This window comes from Phalacrocorax aristotelis, chromosome 2 (assembly GCF_949628215.1).
Source record: "Phalacrocorax aristotelis chromosome 2, bGulAri2.1, whole genome shotgun sequence".
Taxonomy (NCBI): Eukaryota; Metazoa; Chordata; class Aves; order Suliformes; family Phalacrocoracidae; genus Phalacrocorax; species Phalacrocorax aristotelis.
In genome coordinates this window covers 144,313,725-144,337,750 of record NC_134277.1, presented here as the reverse complement: position 1 = coordinate 144,337,750, position 24,026 = coordinate 144,313,725, and the positions used below count along the sequence as shown (strand labels likewise).

Here is a 24,026-nt window from a genome sequence, read left to right as displayed (position 1 = left end):
AACATCAGGCCTACGTGTTAAAAGTATCCCACTGTTTGTTTTTTTTTTTTTTTCTCTTGAATACAGACTCTGTGTCCTGCCCTAACAATACAAAAACCTCCACTCACAACTCCACTGGTCTAACAGCAGTGACTGCCATGTAAGAAAATGAATGGCTATCTTCAGCCATGCTTCTGTAACTACAGTATGTTCTGGATCAAAGAATATGTAATTAGAAAATGCATTTACTTTGATTCCAAACTGGAATCTTAATATTTGTAATTAAAAAATACTAAATCATATTGCTTGAAAGTTTTGAAGCTTGCTTAAACAGATCAAAATAGTAACCCTCTTCCCAAAACCAAGAGACCACCCACTACCAACTTCAATATTGTCTCATAAAACTCTGCAAAGTAACTCGACACTCTGCCCCAAGATATTTTAAAAACACTACAGCTAGTATAATTCAATGATTAAAGGAACAAAGATAAGACTGAGTAATTTGACAGCTGCTGAGAAATTAGAAAAATGGTCACAGAAGCAGTTAGAGGAAATTACTGAAAATGGCAGACATTTCTCAGAAAACGGCACAGGAAGCATGATGTTGTGAGACTGGTCACAAAGAAGCAAGTTACAGTTGGGTGAGAGATGTCTGTGGCCCACTGCTTGATTCTACCTTACCAATTTAGTGTCTTGATTTCTAAAGGAGGACCAGAGCATACCAAAACTGTATAAAACTACGAAAACCAAATTTACACTGCACAAATCTAGTCTGGAACATGTGTGCATATAAGACCCAGAGACCAATAAAGCAAAAGAGCATCAGAACCTTGAAGCACCTGAGTGACTTCTGGTTTGAAAAGCATGGAATTTCCACATTTCAGGTAAAGCCACAGATGCAAAGACATTGGACTCAAAAATGTTAACTGGCATAGCTTCATTGATTTTAGATGCAAATCTCATGCCTCATGTTGCTTACTCACTGATTTGTAACGTGCATAAAGAATATTGCGAAGTTCCTCTGGTGACAGAAAAAAACTTACAGAAGGTGGAACTTGCAGATTCCACTTCACCATATGGGATTTTTCTGATAAATTTTTGGTTGCTGTGAGAATAACGGTGGTTCTGTAATTCAAAGCAGATATCAAATGGGGCTCTCCTCAGACAGAGAGGGCAGAACCAGGAAGAGCCAGTACAAATGTCAGGAAGATCTCTTTTTATCTGTGGACACACTGATAGTCAGATCCGGCCCTGCCACCCAAAGCTGTTGTTGGTGCCAGGCTGTAGGTTTCTTCCATGAAAGCTCCATAATATAATAAAAAAAGAGATAAACTACTATAACCAAACATACAAGCAAAAACACTAATTTAAATATTTCCACATGGAAATATGGAGAAAAAGACTCTTACAACTTCTAAGTTATCAGAAGAGAAACTGGAGATATTTCATGGTCTCCTAAAAATCCTAGTCTTGACAAAAAGTAAAACTTGCTGTCATATTCTAGGCAGTAAATGTTTTACTGCTGGGAAAAGATTTTGATGTTTGTAATTTCTATTGAAGAGCATTATGAAGTAGTTAAAAATATTGCCACATCTGAAAAACAGACCAACGGGAAGTATAAGACACTTGTTCATCTGTATTTCTGTGACTTTTCTCACTTGGTATTATTTGCAACCATACTTTCATGTCTGGCAACAGTGCCAACTCTACTAAGGATCATATATTACTTTTATCACGTTGATTACATATGTTCACCAGTTTTGCTGCCTATATATGATTAGTGTGGTTTGCACATACTTAGTGACACAATCCAGAGCATGACATTTTCACAGAAAATGTGTTTACTGGGCAAGAGCTCCTTAGAAGTTTGCATTCCCTTCAGCTTTGATCTACATGACATCAAGATTTCTACAGTTTGAATATATGTTTACCATTTATATTATTAAGATCTATCTCCTTCACACTATATGGCTACTGAGCACTTTGGTAGTCACAAAAAATTTCCTTTTCTCTTAGGTGAACTTAGTAGTAGCCGAATAAAAGAAAGTCTCTTAAAATGTTCTCATCTGTGAGCTTAAGCTTCGTAATGACTTGACATTTAAATTCTGTTATTCATCAGCACTTCACAGAAGAACTTGATTTGTCTAAATGGATTTGAAAGCCCACAAGTGAAGAAAATCAGAAAAACCTGGTTTTGAATATCAAAAGATTGTATGTGAAAAGTATTTTTACAGGCTGCACGTACCCGTTTTATTGATCAATTAACTTCTCCCAAAATGAATTTTTCTGAGACCCAAAGCCCTCCCCCAGCACTTACTGATAAATGTCTTTTCTGAGCACAGCTCTACTAAGAGGGTTGTCAGCCTGAGGAGCCATACAGACAGATCCAATCTTGAGAACCAAAGTGTCTTCTTTAATTGCTGGATTAGCTGTAGTTATGAGAAGAGAACACATGTGTCTGATTAAGAGTCAAACGCGCATAGCAGAAACACTGAAAAACTATTTCTTAAAAAAATCTAAACAAGAATGTCTGCTAAGGATTCAGCTCTGCTCAGGAGCAACAACTAATGCCAAAAAAAAAAAAAAAAGAGAACCCATAAAATCAATAGCACTCAAGAGTTGCGATACATAAAAGACAAAACTGTTGTCATTTCATTTCCCCACAGAGTTTTATCACACAACTGAACCCTCGTCTGTGAATTCTCATTTTCTCTGACACTTTTTTTGTCCAAAGTTCTATTGATCCCACAGACTTCTTTGTGATCTATTTTTCCAATAATTACCTGCTGAAATATCAGCACGTAAAGCACTCTGAATCATGCACCCTTTTTAATATGGCCCTGGTTCCTTTAAACGTAAAACACTGCAGGATATTGCAATGTAACCATCCTAGTAGCATTTGGTATGGGTTGCAACACACATGAAAAGTTCAAACACAAGGATTGAAACAAAAGAATTCAAAATTTGACACATATACGAAGAACAAGATGTAGTACTGGACAGTAAATTCCACTCCAATAACAAAATAACCCCAAGAAGAAAAACCTCTGCTTTCCACTTCATCTCCATCATATTCAAATTTCGCCCACATGTATAAGTGCTTTGCTTTAAAAGCAGTGGTCATACCAGAGAGAAAACCAAAGTTCTGCCCAGAAAAAAATAGCTCCACATTTCTTGTAGAAAACAAAGTCTGTGAAGTTTCCTTACAGGAAGAGACTGAGTCTACTGCATCTCCTTCTCAGCAGACACAGACATACGCAAAGTATTTGGATAAGGTTCTGCTCAGACCACTCCATAGTGACTAGGAGGGTCCTGAGAACATGTGATATAAGGTCAGGGAGTTCATCTCTGAAGTTAAATGGTTCACTTCAACACCAGCGTGATACATAACAAGGATGGAACAACAGCATACTTGCTCCCACATCCAAGAAAATTCTGCAAGACTCATATATGACTTCCGAAAACAAGACTGTAGCAGCAGAACAGGGTTTAAATATTTTACCAAACAGTGAAATGCTTGGTGTGGAAAGAACCAGAGGAATCTGTGAGCTTAAAATATGGCTCCTCCAAAACCAGCATTGTCTTGGTGCATAAGGCAACATGCTTTGCAGCTATATATGTACACACTCGTGTTTTTTAAAAAGATATAAGAAATCACACAATTCACAGAAATTCTCATATGATATTTTGAAATAATTGTAGGGAAAACCAGAGTAAATATCAGAGTGGTAACACAAATTCTGACATACAACTAAATTAGAACATAAAGAATTGACTTAAAAGAATCTCATCTACTGAAAAAACAAAGCCAAATCCTTTAGACCACAAAGCAGAGCAAAACCATATACAGATGGTTTGGTGGCCAGAACTAAGGTAGAAAAGTTAGGCTGACAACAAAATCCTGTTTGTGACTAAATCAGAAACTGTATTTTTCAACCTTTAGATCAAAAAATGAGTAAGGTATTGTACTAAGTATTAGAATTTTTGCCACTGTACACTCAACGTGTTTGATTCACCCCCACCCCCCATCATGTAAGAAAAAGGAGTGAAGGTAGTAAATATACTTCAGATTGTACCTGCAATTTAATTAGGTGGTAAATGCCTTATTCTGAGTAGTTCTTAGTAAAATACATCTTAGGCTAAAAATTTTAATTTGTCTCTGACACTTAGCAAAATAAACACAGCACTAACTCATCACGGTCCCTATTATGCAAGCATTTTAGGTTTTCCTTCAAGACTGAGTGTGGTTCTTTTGTGTACAGCTTCCTGTAAGTCAAGAAATTAAGTCAGTCTTAAACCAGAAAGAATTATAGGCATTAATATTTTCAGCTGGTTTCTAATGAGTGGTAATCTGACTCATGATTTACGATGACTAATACATATCTCCATTCATTAACCCATGAATTCTCCCATTAGCTTTTCAAAATATGGTAATAATGTAGTAAACAATCACAGTCATTACATATATTTAAAAATTTGAGAGGGAAAAAAGTCTACACTACACAACATGAGTACAATCTAGGAAAATCTTACAGACCCAAGTGTAATAATGATGTTCACAATCTCACTTGGTTTTACCCACTCATCTCAGTCTTCTTTTTGCTGAGCTAAACACATTATGCTTTTTTAGTTCTTCCCTGTAAGGCTGCTTCTCCAGCACTTCATGAACATTTGTGGTGCTTCTCAGCACCCTCTCCACTTTTATCAATACCCACTTTTATAATAGAAAGCAAATGGGATAAGATATTCCATCAGTTGCCACATGCAGAAGTACAGCTATCTCCCTTATTTCTTTTCACGAAGTTCACCACGACCCTTAGGCTGTTTTCAGCCACTGTCTCCCAGGATAGTCTCTCCAGTCCTGAAGATATAATCTGTGTAAATTCTTTTCTTGATATATAACTTTAGCTTCAGAAGATTTAGCATATTTTCTACAAGAAGCAGTGTAAGCACTATGATCCAGATGCATGGCCTACAGAGTCCCTAACGTTATTTTCCGCAGGAAATTCTTTGCAACATACCTTGATGATAGCATCAATGGTTTTATATTTACTTTCAGATTATTAAATACCAATTTCATTTACTATTCCCAACTGACAATTTTTTTTTTTTTTTTAGACTTCTAGTTAGCCATTTTTAATTCATTTAACATTTCCACAGATATTGTATGGGGATGTATTTAAATTAGAATACCATGAGACACAATGTCAAACTCCTTACAAGTCTAAGCATATAAAATCTTAGCAAACATTTTATAAACTAAGAATTGTAACCATAATAAAGAATGGAAATCATGTGTGTTTAACAAGATTAATTTACCATAAAACTGTATTTATTATCGTGTAACAAATATGTAATTCTTAATTAACTGAATCCTGTAGTAGATTTTTTTCCTTTACATTCTCTGAGGGAGGGCAATAAAACTACCTGTCTTATTTTACTTTAACATCACGTTTCAATTTTACTAGATATACCTTCAGCTGTCTAAAACCTGCTCTTCCAAGATGTGTTAAAAATTAGCCTCAGAAGACTAAGATCCCTGAGCACAAGTTACTCAGTTTGACTAATTTGAAACTGTTTAATAGTAAGCAAGGAGGATGTTACAGACCATATGTTATGACAGACTTCAAAGTGGAGAGTCACGCTCATGTGACAAGAATATATCACTTCTACAAATGCAGGACATACGTTTATTTAGGATGCTGCCTTTTTCACTATCAACAAATTTGTCACGTTCTTTCTAGTGATTCCTGATATTTTGCTCCTAGTATATACTAAAAAATGTTCCTATTGTCCTCAAATCAGCCAGATGCGGATTCTCCCTTTCTTTACCACTTCTTCTGTTTTCTGCACTTTATAATTTTTATTTATAGTGTTCTGCTACGCAGTATTTCTTGTTTTTATTATATACTGCTTTTACATATTTAGTTATCTGTACTTCATCATTAAGTAAACGTGGACTGTTGGTCAGAGCTTGAAGCACCACCTGACGTATTAACAAACCAAACTCTGAGGGAAAGCAGCATTGCCTATTGCCTAGGATAGAATGCTACCCTCCAGTCCGACCAGAAAAAGAAAAGTTAATCTGCTGCTGCTGCAAAAACCACAAAACTAAAATGTTATACAATTGTGTGGGTGTATTCATGCATGTGTGTATGCAAATTCCTCAGGAGAAAAATAATGATTTTGATTATTTCATAGTGTTTGTTTACCACAGTTCGTTGTGCAAGTTTGGTTTTTGGACTGCACAAATAAAGAACAGAGAGGTTTTGTTTTTTTTAACTCTCTACGTGAAGTCACAATTACATGTGTTTTTTGGGGGGAGGATAGTTTTGGTAGCTATTGCTAGGTACAAGGCATGAAAAGCAGATGATTGACTAGAAGAGAAACTGAAGTTATTGTTTTTCTAGTTTTACTGCAGAGATCGCAACTTGAAACACACAGGCCTTATTGGATCAAAAATCTCTCAATCAATAAATGATTAATAAGGTCTATGCAAGCATATCTCCAAAATCAATAACACTCCTCTGACCTAGCACACAACTAACATGGGTCACATTCAGCTCTTATTCCTTATTATTGTTTCTAATTTCTACTGTTCTTGAAGACAATAAGCAGAAGAAGAGAAAGCACTTTATTTCACATTCAGAAACAGACAAGAGTTTGGGAAAATCTGGGGTGGAAGAAGAAATGAAAGGAGAATGGCACTGATTTTGACAGTGATGATATTTCAGAGTTTTCCAGTGGAAGAGCTGGCTTTCTTATTAATTTAGTAAAGATAATTTCTAGTACTATTCTTTGAAAGCATAATCTTTCTTCCTGCATCCATGCTTAACCATGGCAATTCTGTTCTTTCCATGCATTTTCAAGCAAGGGATAGCAACAAGACAAAGTTTTTTTTATAATTTCTTTTTAATGAAGTATACAGCTACAAAGCTACAAAAACATACTTTTTGAAAAAGATTTCCTTGACAGCATGCCCTAGAACTCCCTTCCAACCAGAATCATAATTCTTTCTTGCCAATACAGCCAGTCTAATTTTATCTTCCTGTGTTTTCAGAATTCCCAGTTGGAAAATTATAGAGGATGCTGGCAAAAAAATGATCTATGGAAATTCTCACTGTCTGCACTTCTCGAAATTAGGTTATGAGAAAAATCTTAAGACTATACTCTTAGGATTATATTGTGTGCTATCATATATAACGATAAAAAACCCCCATACCTACAGGACTTACGTAAACATATAATGATACTAGTAAAACACTTTTTTTATTGTTGTTTCATTAAAATTTGTAATGACAGCGATGGCATTCCTGCTAGCTGTTACAAGATGTAATTTTAATGTCAGCATCCCTTTGCTTTTTATATGAAGATCATTATAGGGGTGTAAATATGTTTTACGTATGAAAACAATTTCTTACATAAAAAAGTATTATCCATAGATCAAACAGCTACTTACGGTTGTTTGAAAGAACACCTTAAACTACCCACACCACTGTAAACACCTGAAATCCATAAGGCTTTCCTATTAATGAAGACATAAGGGAGTCTGAATAGCTTCAACTAAGACTTACTAAATAAATGATAAGCTATATTATCTGTTGGGCATCAACCACAAGGTACATTTTAATATCTTTCTCCAAACTGAACTAGAGTATCTACCTGCCTCTATTGCATGGTTTTCTAGGTGTCAATTTCCACAAGAGCAAAGGCTCCCTGCTAACACTCCATCACTGGAACACGTGTCTATGGAAGTCTGAACTGGTATCAGCATAATGAGAGCTGACACAAGAATCACCACAGCAGAACTGGGTTGTTTTCTTTCTACAACTCTTGACCTTTTTTTTTTTTTTTAAAAAAAATAATCACATTTTAAATGCAAACTCTATGGGTACTGGGAAAGCAAAGATCAAAAAAACAACTTTAAAAAACCAAACAACAAAACAAACCAAACTTTTCAGAAAATCTGCAAAGGAGTAGCATGAATGTTAGATGTTTCTAACTGACCCTTAAAACAGAAGGCCTTAGCAATGGTCAGTGATTTAACCAAGTTAGAGAGTATTTGTCTATAACACTGAACAGCAAAAAATCTCCAATCGAAAATACTGTACCTTCTGCAGAATGATGATCTTCCTCATTTTTGGGAAAGAAGACTCTTATTACACCAGTGTTGATATAAATCAGAGGCAAGTTGCGGGAAGTTAGAGCATGAGTCCTCATAGGCTGGCCTGGTGATTTTCTTTTCTCCTTTTGACTCCTCGGCACCCTGCCTTGAAAAATGCTTGCAATCGCGTTAAGCAATGGAAAACAGAGGACCACATCAAAGGCCTGAGCAGAAAGAAGGATCTCATGAAGAAAGTGAGGAGAACCATCAGTGTGACCTTCTGACAGTTTATGGAACGTTCTTCGTTCATTTCTTGATATCAGTTTGTGCCGGACATTTTTTGTCACAGCTTTGGTATAAGTGAGGGAAAGAAATCCATGTTGTTGGTGCGAGCCATCTAAAAGTTTTGCAGTTGTCTGTTTCAAGGGAAAGAAAAAAACAAAACAAAACCAAACTAACAAATGTGCTGCAAAAATGTACATGTATAACATCCATCAATTAACATATTCTCTGCTAGTTAGGATGTTTAGGGTTATAAATTTTATAATAGCTTTCCACTGTCTCTGAATAGCAGAAAAAAATTATTTTTTTTTGAATGGACAATTTGTCCACAGTGTGTCCACTCTTCACTGTATTGTGTCAGCCAAAACTATGAACTCCCGCACATTTTCTTTCTTTTCTGATAATTTATGTTGTATGAAATTCAAATCCAATTGGCTAAAAGCCCCCATATATTCAGTAGTCTAAATTTACAGAACATTTTCTACTATTTTTTTCACACAGTTATATACATTTCTCCTTCATTTTAGAAGTAGATCTTACTCCCTTGGCTGTGCCTTGCATTGTTCCTTCTGTATGTGCAGATACCATAGGTGCTAAAATAACACTTGGGTGCTGAGATCGCTTCACGCCATCTAGGCATGGGTTTATAAACCACACGTAGTCAACTAAATACTGTAAGAATTGAGCTGGTTTTGCCCTTATCACCTCTGAATATTTAAAGAGAGTAGCTATACCATGTGCTAAAGCACATCGCTTAAAGGTATATTGCACTGTACTTTAGAAATAGCAGATTCCTTCACTTAGGACAGATTCCCTAGGTAAAGATGGCAATTAGATGCTTAACTCCCATAAGATGTATAGTACAGTTTTCGTATTCTTTGAAAGTCTTTCAGCCATACATTGTTAGTGAACGAAAAATGTAAAAATAACAACTAGGAAAACCATTCTTTTACCAGCGTAATAAACATTTTGACAGAATTCTATGTTTGTTTAAATATTAGCTTTAATTATGTGAGCACAAATGAAAGCAACGGCATTTTGCAAGTAGTCCTTTCTTTGAGCATCTCAAATTTGATTAAAAATGATTTAATGTAATTTAAACCTTGTTAATGGTAGAACAATATCTTTATTAAATAAACAGGATACACAGCATAAATGCTGAAAAACTGGAAGCTTTTATGATTGAGTGAATTAAAACAAATTAGTAAGGTAAGTTCCTGTAAGAATTGAAACAGAGTAAGAGAAAGTATTACCAATCAATATTCATGATGAAAATAAATCAGACCACACAGAACTTCCACTAACATAAACAGATTCTATACAGACATATATTTGTGAGGATAAAGAGCCCAGTGTCATAACATATAAAGTCTTTCAAGGATAAACACCCAAGAAAAAAAAAGGGGTTAAATACCTCGCACTGAGATATTCTGAATCAGGAGGTAATGTTCCAAGCATTCAAATGTGAAATTGTAAATTGTTGCATTACCATAATTCTAAGAGTAATTTTAAAAGGTTGCATAAAGGTAAACTGCAGTAATACAAAGTACTTAAATCCCTATTCAGATACCAGAATTACATGAACAAAATTCAGCGTTCAGTACTGGCCTTTACACATTTTGTCTCCAAACATTACTCTATGTGTTCACTTTTAATATAAATGAATCCCACTGACTTCAGTGGACTGCTGTTATGTACCAGGTTGTGAATCATCAACCCCAACCCTCATTTCCCTATCGACTATCTCCTAAAAATGACTGACAACTATTACTAAAGGATCAGAAGGAAATAACACAACTAATATAAACACTATAAGCAATAACTACATCTAGTAAAAAATAAATTCAGATTACCAGAAACTAAAGCCATTTGATTTTTTTTTAAATTTTTACTCCAACTGGAATTTATTAGTGGAAGTTCTGTAGTAAAAATTTTAAAAAAGATTCTTACAGAAGGAAAGAAGCCAGAGAAATTACTGAAAGGGTCTTGCTTGCTGATGGGTCGAACCAACAGGGTACGTCTGTTCAGCTTGTCAGTACAGGAAAGGAACACACCGCCATATTGCCCCAGAGACCAAGAATCTTCCCCAAGGCTTGAGGTAATGAACAAGGCATGGAAGAGGGGAAGACACAAAGAAAAAAAAAAAACTACTATAAGCAAAAAAAAAAATTTACATTACACTTGTACGGGTCTATATAACTGCAAGATAAAAGCCTAATCCATACCTTTACTTAAAAAGCTGAAATTCAGTCAGATCGAGCAAAAAACTGGTAATAAAAAAATACTTCATAAAATTTTATGTGAAAGGGCAACCTACAGCAAGACATCAAGACACATGAGAATAAAAGTATAGTAAAACCCTGCATACAGAAACAGGACTTACTGATGGATTTTCAGCAGATAGCTTTATTGGAATGAGGAGGAGAATGGTTACAAGAACCAAGAAACTGAACGAAAAGCTGTACTCATATTTGTTACAAAATCATAGTATTTAGAAAATATGAGCTATTAAGTATTAATATGTGCTTTGTACTACAGTTCTTGTAATCATTCTTTTTAACATATATAGGAAGAAAAATATGTTGCTTAAGAAAAGTTATTCAGGTAAGCACCTTAGTTTACTAAATAAATCTCACCAAAAATTTTTCTCTGCATTGTAGAAATATTTCTTCAAAATGTCCTGACTTCCAGTCTCCCCCTGGCCTGGAAGACAGAACGTTCACCTTATCTATCCCTCTGCTTTTGCTTTTAGTCCACAGAGATTTAAGATAAAGAAAGGTACTCTGAAGAAATTATGAAATATATATGAGAACAATAACAATTTGGTCACGTGGAATAACTTTTTATTTTTAAAAACCTCAGTATAACTTTAGCAAACAAGAACACCCTGCAGTTGAAAACATTTATAAGGTAGCATTACACTCCTGGGAGTGGAGTACATTCTCTCAAGCTTTCCATAGAATCTACGGAGAAAGAAACTTGCTAGGAGCACCTAGCTACTGGGATTCCAAAGCATTTTAAACCATTGTGACTTGATTTAAAAGGTTTTTTTAAAAATAAAGTACCAATTTTGATTATCAAATATTACAATATGTACAAACAATAACTGCATTTGTAACTTAGGCAAATGAACAGAAATTAATTTTTTTTTTTTTAGACAGATGATCGGGGAAAAAGTCTCAGAATGTTGGTAACTTCACTAAGTTGATACTTAATCTTCTTCCTGTTGTGCACAGGAAACAATAAGTGCCCAATAAGATCTTGCAGACATTGGCTCCTAAGTCAAAATGATTCGTGCTCCTAAATACTTTAGTAATTTTCCATGCCAAAATGTGTTTTGAAGCTTTTAACTACCTCCCGCCCTGGGAATAATGCAATAACTATTCCATTTTCTCTTAATTTCTGTCTCCCATAATGGCATCTGTTGACCTGTAATTACAGACACTAACCGACTTCATCAAAGACTATATATGGGTGCTCTCTTATTTTGTCAAGACTAGTGTGTTCACAGCCAATATGAGCTAGAAGGTGGCACATACAATCTCTCTACAGAACTGTGCATCTGGGTGCCAAATGAACACAGACACATTGATGCAGCAAATTATTCAACTTACAACACTTGCTAAAGTTGCAAGAGATATAGTAGGCCTAACTACCTACCCTAAATGTACATAATATTGATGATATAGTGGTTGACATTAATTACTGAAATTTTACTCGTGCATGTCTGCATAACACTACGCCATGTCACATAGACAGAGATAATCAGCTAAGTTCCCTGCAATGCACTGCTGTTAAGCCACAGCAAAAGAAACATCTCCATTTTTTAGAAATTTCTTTTTAATATTTAAGAGTACAATACCATAAATCATTAAGTATTGGCACTTGCTGACACATGAAGCAATATTTAAGGAATATCCCATTCAAAAGTTCAGCTAAAATGAACTATTTTTGTCTAATGGACCAACAGAGCAGTAAGTGTAAAAAATGCCCTCTTGATTTATAACAATTTTATGTATTTCCTTGAAATCAGATCTAATTCTGAGAAGATGTAATAGTGATTTTTATTACTTAAAAGGTTAAAATTATTTTACTGAAATTGAACAATTACCTTAAATTCAAGTTAAGAATTACAAAAAACCCCAAACCTGCTGCCTTCTTTCAGCCTGAAATAAAAGCAGAATAACTCCTGGGAATTACCTGTTTTTGTAATGGTCAATATTGAAGCTTTCTATTTTACATTTGATTTTGGTATAGACATCCTGCATATCCACTGAGGCACTGAGATCTTCTAATTCACTGACAACACAAACCTCTGTAATGGTCGAAGAAAATAAAAATTAATAGTTGTTAATCTCAAACTTTTAAGTTCTTAAGCAAGAAAGATATCTGAGACACTACATTTTGTAAATAGGATGATACTACTTCTACTTAGAATTTTTTCATAAAGCACTTTTTGATTCAAGTGTCACTCACATAGGAACCAGAAAAAATCCTAGAATCCAAACCTTTTTATACAAATGTGAAGAGATTTAGATATGTGGGTTTTAGTTCAGGTGTTCATAGTATAATTCCTGGGGGGAAAAAAAAAAAATCTAAAAAGTATTTGCCAAGATATTTACTCTAACAATACTTGAGATTTTTTCTTTCATGTAGTTAGTTTTTTTAAAAATGAGAGGTTCAAGTACATGTGTCTGAAAATTAGCTTTAATCATCAGTCCCCTTATTTTTCAAATTTCTGTGAATAACAACCTTAATTGCTAAGCAGCAGTGTTTCCTAACAAAAAAAAAAATATCTGATGTCTTGGAGTACATTTTTAGAATCTCAGTTCCTTTCAAACAACCACTGTCTAGATGATAATCCAACCTTAATCGCAAAGAAAAAAGGAGAAGCTGTATACCACATGTATTTCTCTTTTCAATGCAGAAGTCGAGACTTCTACATAGAACTCCATATTAAACTTCCTATGACTTTAAGGATTATACTATGATGATTACGTAAAATTTAAATTTGAAATTATCAATACAAAACTACATGTCTGTACAGGGACATACACAAAACATACTACTAATGTATCAAAATGAAGCAATTTAATATAACCAGAAATTTAATATAACCGATTTAATATAACCAGCTTTCCACATGGAGGGGGAAGTTTATGCCGAAGAACAATACTGAATTCTGATTATATGCACTAACTACAGCTTGTCACTCTAGTTTAAATATAGATACAACCCATTATTTCTGCATTACAGTGTTTAATATTGTCAATAAATGCTCTGAATAGCTAATACTGTGATGTAAAATAATGTATGGAATTTAAAATAGTATATTAGGGGAAAAATACCTGTGCCATTATTTCTAGGATCAGGAGCAAACAATTTTATAGTAATTTTTGGCAACATCCACTGCATCCATAGGCTGACACGTCCACTTGAGACTCCAATATTACTTGTTGTTTGTTCCAATGTAATGGAGTCTGAGAATGGAGAGTCATCACCACCCTGAAGAGAATCACCCTGTGAAACAGACATAATAGCTGAGGAAAAAAAAAAAAGTATTTCTTTTCATGGCTCTTCTCTTTTCTTTTCTCTAGACTGATGTAGACTCCCAAACTATATAAATACAGACTCACTAATAGCAGATTTGAATTAAGCCATTTTTTAATATCAGAAAAAAAACCAAACCCAAAACATATTCCCCTTTTCTTAGGTAACAGACTTTGGCAAAGAGTATATGGTAAAACTGTAAGGTTCCATGACTTAGTTTCTCTTGGCATAGCAAGCTTTCCTCATTAACTCTACACTAATGAAATACTACCATCAGTGAAAAAGCACAGGCTGATAGGAATATTTTGAGATGCAATGGGAAAGGGGGTAAGCAGGCATGTGCATATCTAAAAGGCAAAGGAAGAGCGAATTGTTGGAGGTGCCAAATGAAGAGCCACCCAGTGCGGACATAACACGTCTATACTACATACACACAGGTTTGAATTGGCTGGGTTTTTTTACCCCTTCCTCTATGTGCTTCCCTGTAATGATTTCACAAAACAACACCTTTTTGTAAGAACTGGAAACATTTTAGTTGCCACTTTTTAAATATTTCTGTTATTTTAAAAAAGGTAATTGTCAGTTGAGATATTCTTAAGTTTATGATGTGTTGACAAATGAGCTTGTAGAAGCTTCTGTGCCATAAATAATCTCCGTTCGCTCCCTAAAACATTAGGGGCTCAACAAAGACGACACAAAGGTTAATGTTGCTAGGAATAGAAACTGACAAATGAGAGCTATACTGCAAATCCTGTTGGCTTATCCGAGCCCTGCAGGCACTTTCTGTTAATTCTTGATGGGACAACTAAAATATTTGTCGGCCACAGGGCTTCATCCTGCTCCTTTGCTGGAACTTACTGCCTCCAAATAGGAAAGAAAAGATGCAAACATATAATTGCTCATCAGCTCCTAGTATTTACAGCCTACTAAACTGAATGCAATGGACACACAAGTCACTAATGTCAACCAGAAGCAACTAAAAATCCACCAGCATCTTCACTTGCAAGTCCACAAACTGTGGCAAGTTTTCTTCATTATTCAAGGACAAAATGAAAGGAACAGGGTATTGTCACTTTGATCTATTAAGACCAACTTGTTTCTAAGATTTACAGACCAATAAACACCCAAAGCCTTAACTGTCAATGAAGGTTTTGGGAATTAGGACTCGCAAATTATGATGAACAATATGTTTGGGAATTTTGAGATTTATCTAATGACTAGCCGAGATGGTTTATATGAAAGACACCCACACCTACACAAAAAGCATTGCTGTTTGAATCCATTTTAACCTGTCAGGCAAAAAATGGCAATGCACTCACTTCAGCTTCAGATGTCCCAGAAAAGCTTACTTTTAGTAGCAAAATTTAAAATCTGACAATACTTGACTCATTCTTCAGTCCAAGACTGGAGAATGTGAGTACGGAAGTTCTGTTAACAATCTATTTTCTGGATGGGTAGAACTTATCCCAAACCTAACTACATAGCTCATATGGAAGCACTTACATTGATAAATCACATTTTCAATCAACTCAGGCCTACAGTTTAATTACAGGATTTCTATCATGTATACATGTTCTCTTATCACCAACCTAACCATAAGACAAGAAGGTAGGTCAAAATCTTACAAAAGTTTTGCACGTACATAGTCCATTATGACTTTGGGCTACCTGATACACGCCAAATGGAGCAGCTGACTTAGTGCTTTTAGAATTTATTGCATAATGAAGAATATGATTACCTTTACCACCTCATTTTTGAGAGAAACACTGAAACACATTTCCTGCTTTATGCTTTTGGCTCTTTGTCACTAAAATTAATTTTTTTCTTTTTCCCCGGCAAAACTCTTAAAGGACACAGACAGAAACAGCAAAGGTACTTTATCTGTGTGCAGTAACCTTTACCCTTGAAAAACCTAGGTGATATCTACTACAATTGTTAAGAAACTACCTACACTGTCAATAGCTGACATAGAGAACCTAGCACTCACGATATCTGTTCATATGAGGAAGGGAGAGCTTGTGCAATTAGCTAACATATGTTACTAGAAAATAACACCTGAACTGGTCCAGGTCTTGTAGTTTCATGTTTAACACATGTAAAATGAAGTGCTGAAATGAGAATTAAGATTCAACTCATCTTAAATTGTCTATGGTGATGGTGGCTTTGCATTAATCAAAATGCATGAAAGAAAACAGGTATATTTCTATTTATTTTTATATTTATTATATAAGGCATTATTGCTTACAGCTCTGAACAGACTACGCGTAGAGCCATAGGTTCTACCTTTTAAAAAACTGTTAGACTCCAGAGGTGCAGAACGTTAGCTGCTATTAATATGAGGTTTCTTAGTGGAGTATATATACATTATAAACTCTTCCTCTCAATTTTTAAAACTAATTAAAGGAAAAAAATCAGGCCGTAGCTCAAGTAAGACAAACCTTCAGGCTAATACTGATGGAAGGAAATGGTATATAGCACCGTAATGCTCATTCCATGGTGAAATCACACAATTCAGGTAGAAAAGAAACATCCTACTCTCATCAATTATGTTTTAAGAAAAATCAGTGTTACTTCTGTAACCTTATATATAATCATAAACCTGTGCAATTTTTTAAAATATCATCACTGCTAGATTTAGAAACAAACTGCAACATGTGTTTTATGGACTGACGAATTAGGTTTTGCTTTATGAAATGTCATTCAATTGACAGTGGGCTTTTGCTCTTCAGATACCATTTGTAAAGAGGCAAACACAGAAATATGAGTCCAATTCTAACTTTACCATAGTTCAAGACTATTAATCCATCTAATGGTGTCTTTTCATTATGAATGTAACTAGCTAGTACATAATTCAGGTATGTGCAAAACTGGCTATGTACAAATCTGTGTTGACTGTATTAAAGAAATCTGTTAAAAAAAAAAAGGCATCACAGAAAAAATTATACCCTGGCAGTTACTTGAGTTAAAGCCACTGTTTCTACAAATTAAGCAGTTCAACTTCGTAAATCTCTAATATTAGCGGTTAGTGCTATCATTACTAATCATCATTCTATTTGCTGAACAGCAAATAAAAAAATGCCTGCTTTTTCAAAAGAATTCATGATGAAGAAAACATTCTCTGTAAGAAGTGTTTCATTAGTGTACAGGAAGAAAGTGCTGTTACGATTGGGAAGATTTCCCTAGATATTAGTCATAATGTGTCAGGGAACCATGGGCACAGCATTAGGTGACATTGTAGAAGCCAGACTAAAAGAAGATATTACTCCTTGGATTTTTGAATGCCATGTAGGAATGAGATCACAGAGCATGAAAGACAGACAATGGAGAGTTTCAACTCATAGGAAAAACAAGTAGCTCACCTTCAAAAGAACTAACAAAAGGGTAAGAAAGTCATGTAGTATTGACAGTACTAACCTCTGAAAAGGTGCAATCTATGCTAGCATCTTAAATATGAAAAGGCAAACAGGGTAATAAATTGGAACGTGTATTCATTGTCCTATGACAGGTTTTGTCTCTCATGCCTTTATGCTACATGCCAGATGTCTGCTAGAAAATGTTTGATCACTTATTAATGGTCAGAGAGAGAGAGAATGAATGAATGAATGAACAAACACAAACCGAGCTGGAGGTATGAAAGACCTGCAGAAACAAACTAACACCTACACCTTGGTCTGAATGAAGTTCTTGCTCTGTAAATAAAGCAATCTTCGAAGCCTATCAATTAAATGTGTGGTCTTCATGGAGTCCATAAAGGCAGAGGAAGTGCAATTAGCCCTGAAATAAAGAAAAACACTGCTCTCCCTATACGAGACAGACATGTACAGAGAGGTCTGAAGTAGCTGGTCAAGGACCAGAAGGGTATGAGCAAGATTAATCAGAAAGAGAGGAAGAACACTTGTATGTGTATGTATATACGTATTTGCATGCGTGGAGGATGGAGCAGGGAGCTGTAATAATGGGAGTTAAGAAAATTAATTTGGGAAAGACTCTGAACGTACTTACAGAAGTTACAGAAACAAGGGATGAATGGATGAGAGAGCTGGTAACAGAGCACAGAAGAGAACAAGCAGACAACCAGAGTTAAAGGAGATTCATCCAGTTCCCTTCAAACAGACCTCCCAGAGGGAAACTTCCCTATACCATTCTGTCCACCGATTTTTAACACTTATCTCTTAGAATCCTTTCGTCCCTGAAAGATTCTCAACTGTCACCAAATTGTCAGTGTATTTAAGTCAGTAACAACTATCTTATAAATGAAATGGGAGAATGGAGCTACTCAAGGCTATTTTTTTAAACCTCTGCCATATGCTATGCTTTCTCTCCCTTCCTACTTCCCCCCATCCTTTCTCTTCTGAGCATTTCTTCTCCACTGTGTTCTCATTGAGCAAACTTCCTTACACAAAACCACCTGAAATCCCTCTCTTGGCCATGGACTTAACATGACCCTCTTATTTTCCTTCTTTCATTTTTCTCTTATTGTCTGCAAAGTTAGATTAAGTGTAGCAGGGCCTGTCTCCTGCTGTATATCTAATAATATTTAATGTCTAACACAGTAGGACATCTAATTGGAGAAACCTCACATAGCTCATTTCACTAAGATGCCAATGCAAGTGTGGCATAGCGGACATACAGCACCCAACAAGATGAAAAACTGAAGAGGTGGTAGAACCTGCTAAATAACATGTTCAAGCCAGAGGTTAACTTCTTTCTGCCTAACTGTGACTCATACTTCCTATTTGCTCCCCCAGCAAAATTCTTCCTACTTCTTGCCAGACCTTTTTGTCCAAAGACTCCTACCTCTGAGTACTGTTTACTAACCATGCCTTTGCAAGACATTTCCTACTGCCTTCACAAATAGCCCTACACTCTCCAGTGCCACTTAATTGTCCTATGAGACAGCGCTGACAGCAACAGAAGTAGATATCTTTTCAGCACTGTGAGCAAAACTCAGTTTTGTTTCTTCAAGGATGCTGGCACCTGTCATTGTAATGGAAAAGTATGGGGAAGGAATGATAATTGGGAAACAACCTTAGAGAGTGTCAGGCCTGGGAATTCCCTGGCATCTGAAAGGAGGTAGCTAGAGAAGCCACTTCTCCAGGACTAACCCATCTTAGTCCTTTTGCTTCTCCTGAAATGGCAGGCTCCATTGATAGCACAGTGGCATCAACCAAGATGCAACAAGCAGCCAGCCATTTTGCTATCCTCTGACTATCCCCTGTCCACCCTCTTCAAACACTGGCCTGCCTCCCCTCCAACTACCTACTCTGCCTACTTGTAAAGCTATAAAAAGCAGGAGCAAAAATGTATCCTTCCAGAGCTGGAAAAACCACAATGTTCGGAGAATCCTGTCTCCCTTCTTAATGAATCTTTATTTGCAAAGTCCTCATTCTGACATCAGAGAAGCCTCATCCTTTTTCATGACTTGCAATTTCAAGCCATCAGCATGGCATCAGTTCTGAGCCTCTCTGCCAATAAAATCCTTTCTTCTTCTTCTTCTTGTTTCTTCCGTGTAACTCGTCCAAACAGTTCTTTGACACTCTGCCTCCCAATAACACCTTCATAATATGCCTTTGAATAATACCCCTAAAAGATGACGTTTCTGTGTGGGAGTTCCATTCAGTCTGGGATAACTGTTCTCATCAAACCTCACATGCTCTAGAGATATTGCAGTGAATGGTACTTTGGAACAGGGGGATCCCTTCAGCAGGGCAGATCTGAAGGAAGGAGCCAGCCAAGGAAAATTTCCCTGAGCTGAGGTCCTCAGATGGATTTCACAGGGTATCAAGAAATGGAATTCAATTAAAGGTTAAGGAAAGCGAGAAACAATACTTATTTAAACCTGAGAATATGTTTGTTTACAGATCAAGTCAAAGTTCAAGCCAATGTTGATGTTCTGTGGACTGATTTGCTGCTCTCTATTTTTTTCATTCTATAAAAAAGCTTTTTTTTTTTTTTAGAGCTGCAGCATTTTTCAAGTTCTTTTGGTACTGTAGGCAAACAATCTGACAAACTATAACTTACAATTTGTGATGGAGAGGGTGGGAACAAGAGACAAGTCTCCTTCCTGCCCTTCATACACACCCCCACTCTCCTACTGGACGCATTCCAAAATGCTTTTTGTATGAAAATCAACTTCATTCTAAACTTTTGGCAGGTCTCTACATTTCTAATAGTTAAAAAAAGAAGAAAGCAATAGTAAATTAAACTTAAAGGGGTACAGTTAACAGCAAATATGTACTGCCACCATGGCAAGTTTTGAATTTTATAATTGGGTTCTTTCATTTTTGTAATTTAATGTGTTCATATGTTTCATGCATTTTGTTGAGTTTTTTTCTTCCACAGAGAGCTGTTTTTGTTTAGTGGTTTGAGTATATAGATAACTTTGTTCTATAGAAAATTGAGGCTATCATTTTCCCACACTTTAAGCTTATTTTCCTGAAGATATTAGATGATGTACTATGCCTCTCAGAGAATCAGCCAGATTCTATGCCAGATAATCTTGGCACAAGGTTACTTACAACAGAATTTGTGAGACTCCTGAAGAACTGCAGTTATCTAGCATAAACCAGGCATATATAAAAAGCAAATTAACCCAGGAATATGCAATCAAATTGAAAAGCAGCAAACCCTGAACTTTAGGGAACGTGGCCCCTACCAACTTCCAAGCCTATCTTATCTATGAAGTTTACAAAAAAACAGAGTTACAGGTACAGGCCCAGATACAAGATTAGCAACTGCTTCCTTCTTCTCTAAATACATAATGGAATAGGCCATATATCTAATATGCTGTAACCAAAAAGTACACAGGTGAGGAAAAGATGCCGAGATGCTTGCAGTTTCCATTACTATTGCTGGAGCTAAGCTTTCGCTGGCATCATTCCAATGTTGTTTGTGCTTATGCTTGTCTGACTTGCAGATGTTTCTCACACTTCCAGTTCTGTAGCATGTGAGGTGGCTTTACTAAATCCTATTCAAATTGTGTAGCATGCAATTGTGTAGCTGTGGAACAAAACTTCATTTAGTCGATGCACAAGTAGGGCCTACACATGCATGTATTTCTGGAAATGAACTTGAAAAAGAAAACCAGTCCTTGAATTTCTAGGACTCAAATGGAGAATGTCAATGTATACTAGCATTATCAGTCATGAAGGAATTTTGAACCTCTGGACACAGCCAAAAGCAGGGTAAGTTGAGGCTCAGACACCAGGACCTGTAATTGCTAGGGTTTTGGAACTTGTTCTACCACAGGGCCCGCAAGTCCTAACCAGGGCCTCAAGTCACCTGTGCTCAGCTTTGCACTGCAATTCTGTACTTGGGTTACTGCGTTCCCATCGGTATTCCAGGTCACTTGTGTGCACTACTGCTTGGACTTGCTAGCTCGACAGTATAGCTAAAGCTGCGTTAAACTGAGACTCTCAGATAACCTCTTCTGTCTGCAGCTAAGCCAGCTGCAGAGCTTATCAACAGACATCCCCAGCTGCTCAACACCATGTCCTTGTCAGGGATTACTGGGTTACTGGCTCCGCCCATCCCCTACTTCAATAGTTCAATGAGAACATACTATCTAATTTTTTTCTGCCATTCAAACATACATAAACAGTTGAATTGGACCATTCTCTTTCTCAGTGGCAGAAGCACTGCAGATGCTCCTCTGAAGGCAGATGTTGCTATATGGCTATCCTTTGGGAGGTGAAGAATGAAAAGATTGCATTTCTTCTTAGCCTTCTGTTAATAGTACTGTAACCAGAACCACTGAGCAGTCACAGGGACTAAAAAGCTGATGGTCTGCAGTAGCTGACTTTTTTTTTTTTTAAATAAGCTCAAATTCTTAGAAATTTTTTGCAGTCAAAAACTAAGAAACTTAAGTGAGGAGACTATGCTCCTGCTTCTCATGCAGTTTCAATTTTCATTTTGAACTTTCAGCACCCAGCGTGGTATTGTTAAAAATGTTTATGCAGTAATTTTCTGCTCTGTTTCCAGATCTACAGAAAAATCAAGCCAGAGTCAGAAACCCTGAACTATTTTCCCACAACTTCTCATGCCAAGTCCTAAAATATACAATTTAATTCTTTCACCAATTGTTGCAAATTGACCAATATACTGAGTTTATTTTCTTAGTAGAATTTATCTTTATTCATCAGAAGGATCCAAACATATGAGGCCTTCATCCTTGGCCTGCCTAAAGCTCAGGGATGATCACAGTTTGGCTACACTACTGCTATGCCTTATCAAAATAACTTCTGCGTTCTTGCCCAATCACTGAGTTTCCCCAAGGACTAAACACTTCTACCACTGTTTGCACTTAAGTAAACAGTAACAAGTGGCCTGTTGTAGTCTATACTACCTTTTCTTTTGCTGTTCCAAAGGAGAGATGGTAAAAATGATTAACTATTTCCAGCCTGCCAGTACTTAAATCTCTCACTTGTGTTTCCCTGTCTTACCACCATCCAGACTAAAATTCAGTAAGCTAGGTAGCTTTAGCCACATAGGACTGTGGCGCTCACTTTCAGCTTGTCAGCATGAAAAGAATTACACACAGCTTAAAATATAAATCATCCACAGATCACATAAACAAATTACTTCTTTTGCTGTTTAATATAAACAGTTGTGAGAGCTTGCTTTCTTCTGATTCATTTATAGCAAGCCCCTTGCAGCTGAAAGAAGCTTTAAAAATAATCATTTGTCTCCCACAGAACAAAATAACACATTAACTGTAAAATCTCTAAACTAAAAAAAAAGCGCACCTATCACAGCAAAGTATTTTTGTTCAGCAGATTCAAGATTTAAAATTACAGGAACATATAAACAAAATACAGACTCTGATAAAACGCAAACTTCTGGAAAATCTCCCTAAGTCAAATCTGTACAGACACATATTATTGTTTAATTACTCCGTAATCTTCATTGCTGCCTGTCAGCAATAATGACTGTAAAATATATAGCTGCAAGGTGAAATTGTGGCTGATGCACTCTATTGTTATGTATTATCTCTTCCATTTCTTTCATTAAAAACATTACTGTTACAGTAGCCTGAAAAGAAGTTATACTTTACAAATACAGAATTGTATTTTCCAAATCAAGCAACACAGGCTTAGCTTTGCTCCTGCTGATTTGCTGATGCAAAGAGCATGAGGTCAAGATTAAGCACCTTCAAATTTCTAAAGGCCAAAATATGTATCTATAAGTAAACAATACTAGCATTTTAGAGAATGTAAAGACATTAAATACACAGTATTTAAAAGATATTAAAATAAAAGTATTTTTCTATTTCTCCGAGTATTTGAAAGTTGTTGTCAGTACCAAGACAGCAATCAAGCCAGGTTTTGTTGGTGTTAGGTCTCCTCGCCAGTGAGTGCCTGCACTAAAACAGCTTCATCTGCTTTTATTGCCCCCTTGATGGAATTCAGACTCTGTGAGAAGGGAAAGGAGTGGTCCAGTTCCAACCAGCAGCAAAACCACAGATGGATAAATCAGACCCAGGAAAATGGTGGAATGCTGCTCCAGACTTTCAGCTGCCTCCACCTTCCTTTGCTGCTCTACCATTCACTGAAAGCATGCCTTTTTTAGTCATCCTCTGCTTCCATGCAGTATCACTTACTCTCAGCTGGTTAACTTTCCTGACATCCCAGTTCCTACAATCACCATTTCTGTGAGGTATTAAAGATAACTTTTGCCTTCCTGACTCCAAACACCACCAATTCCTCCCAATGGCTCAGATTTTCTATACAAGTCTCTGAAGAGTACTTGAAGAATACCACGACATATGAATCTGACAAGCATTAAGTTACTCTGACATCCCCCACCCCGCTTTCACATTTTTCTGAAATTAAAATTACTTTGTCAGAAGGCACCTGGAAAAATATTCAGCCCTCAACTGTACTTTGGTGCAAGACAATGCAATTGGGTTTTAAAATACTTGTTGGGATTTCACTAGCCAGGCTCTTGTGAACAAACAGGGTCTCCAGATAAAAAGTCAAACGTCTAAGATGGATGTCATATACAATGATCCACACTTGGATAGACTGTGGAGAACTGTCTTCACACCAGACCCAGAAGAAAAACTTGGCCTCATTGAAAATCGTATGGTATAACAGACTGACATCTGCAGCCC

General features: G+C 36.2%; 1 protein-coding gene across 5 annotated transcripts in view; it reads right to left on the bottom strand.

Annotated features, from left to right (window-relative positions):
• VPS13B (vacuolar protein sorting 13 homolog B) overlaps positions 1-24,026 on the bottom strand; it is a 486,846-nt gene that overhangs the window by 190,355 nt on the left and 272,465 nt on the right. For 3 of the 5 annotated variants that reach the window (XM_075085494.1, XM_075085496.1, XM_075085495.1), the window contains exons 26-30: positions 13,714-13,885; positions 12,566-12,680; positions 10,316-10,457; positions 8,091-8,499; positions 2,297-2,408 (exon numbers count right to left, since the gene is read on the bottom strand). In XM_075085494.1, the coding sequence (XP_074941595.1) occupies positions 2,297-2,408; positions 8,091-8,499; positions 10,316-10,457; positions 12,566-12,680; positions 13,714-13,885 (950 nt within the window). Of the gene's footprint in view, positions 1-2,296; positions 2,409-8,090; positions 8,500-10,315; positions 10,458-11,001; positions 11,069-12,565; positions 12,681-13,713; positions 13,886-24,026 lie in introns of all 5 variants that reach the window. The other 2 variants (XM_075085497.1, XM_075085498.1) reach the window with 1 other exon arrangement.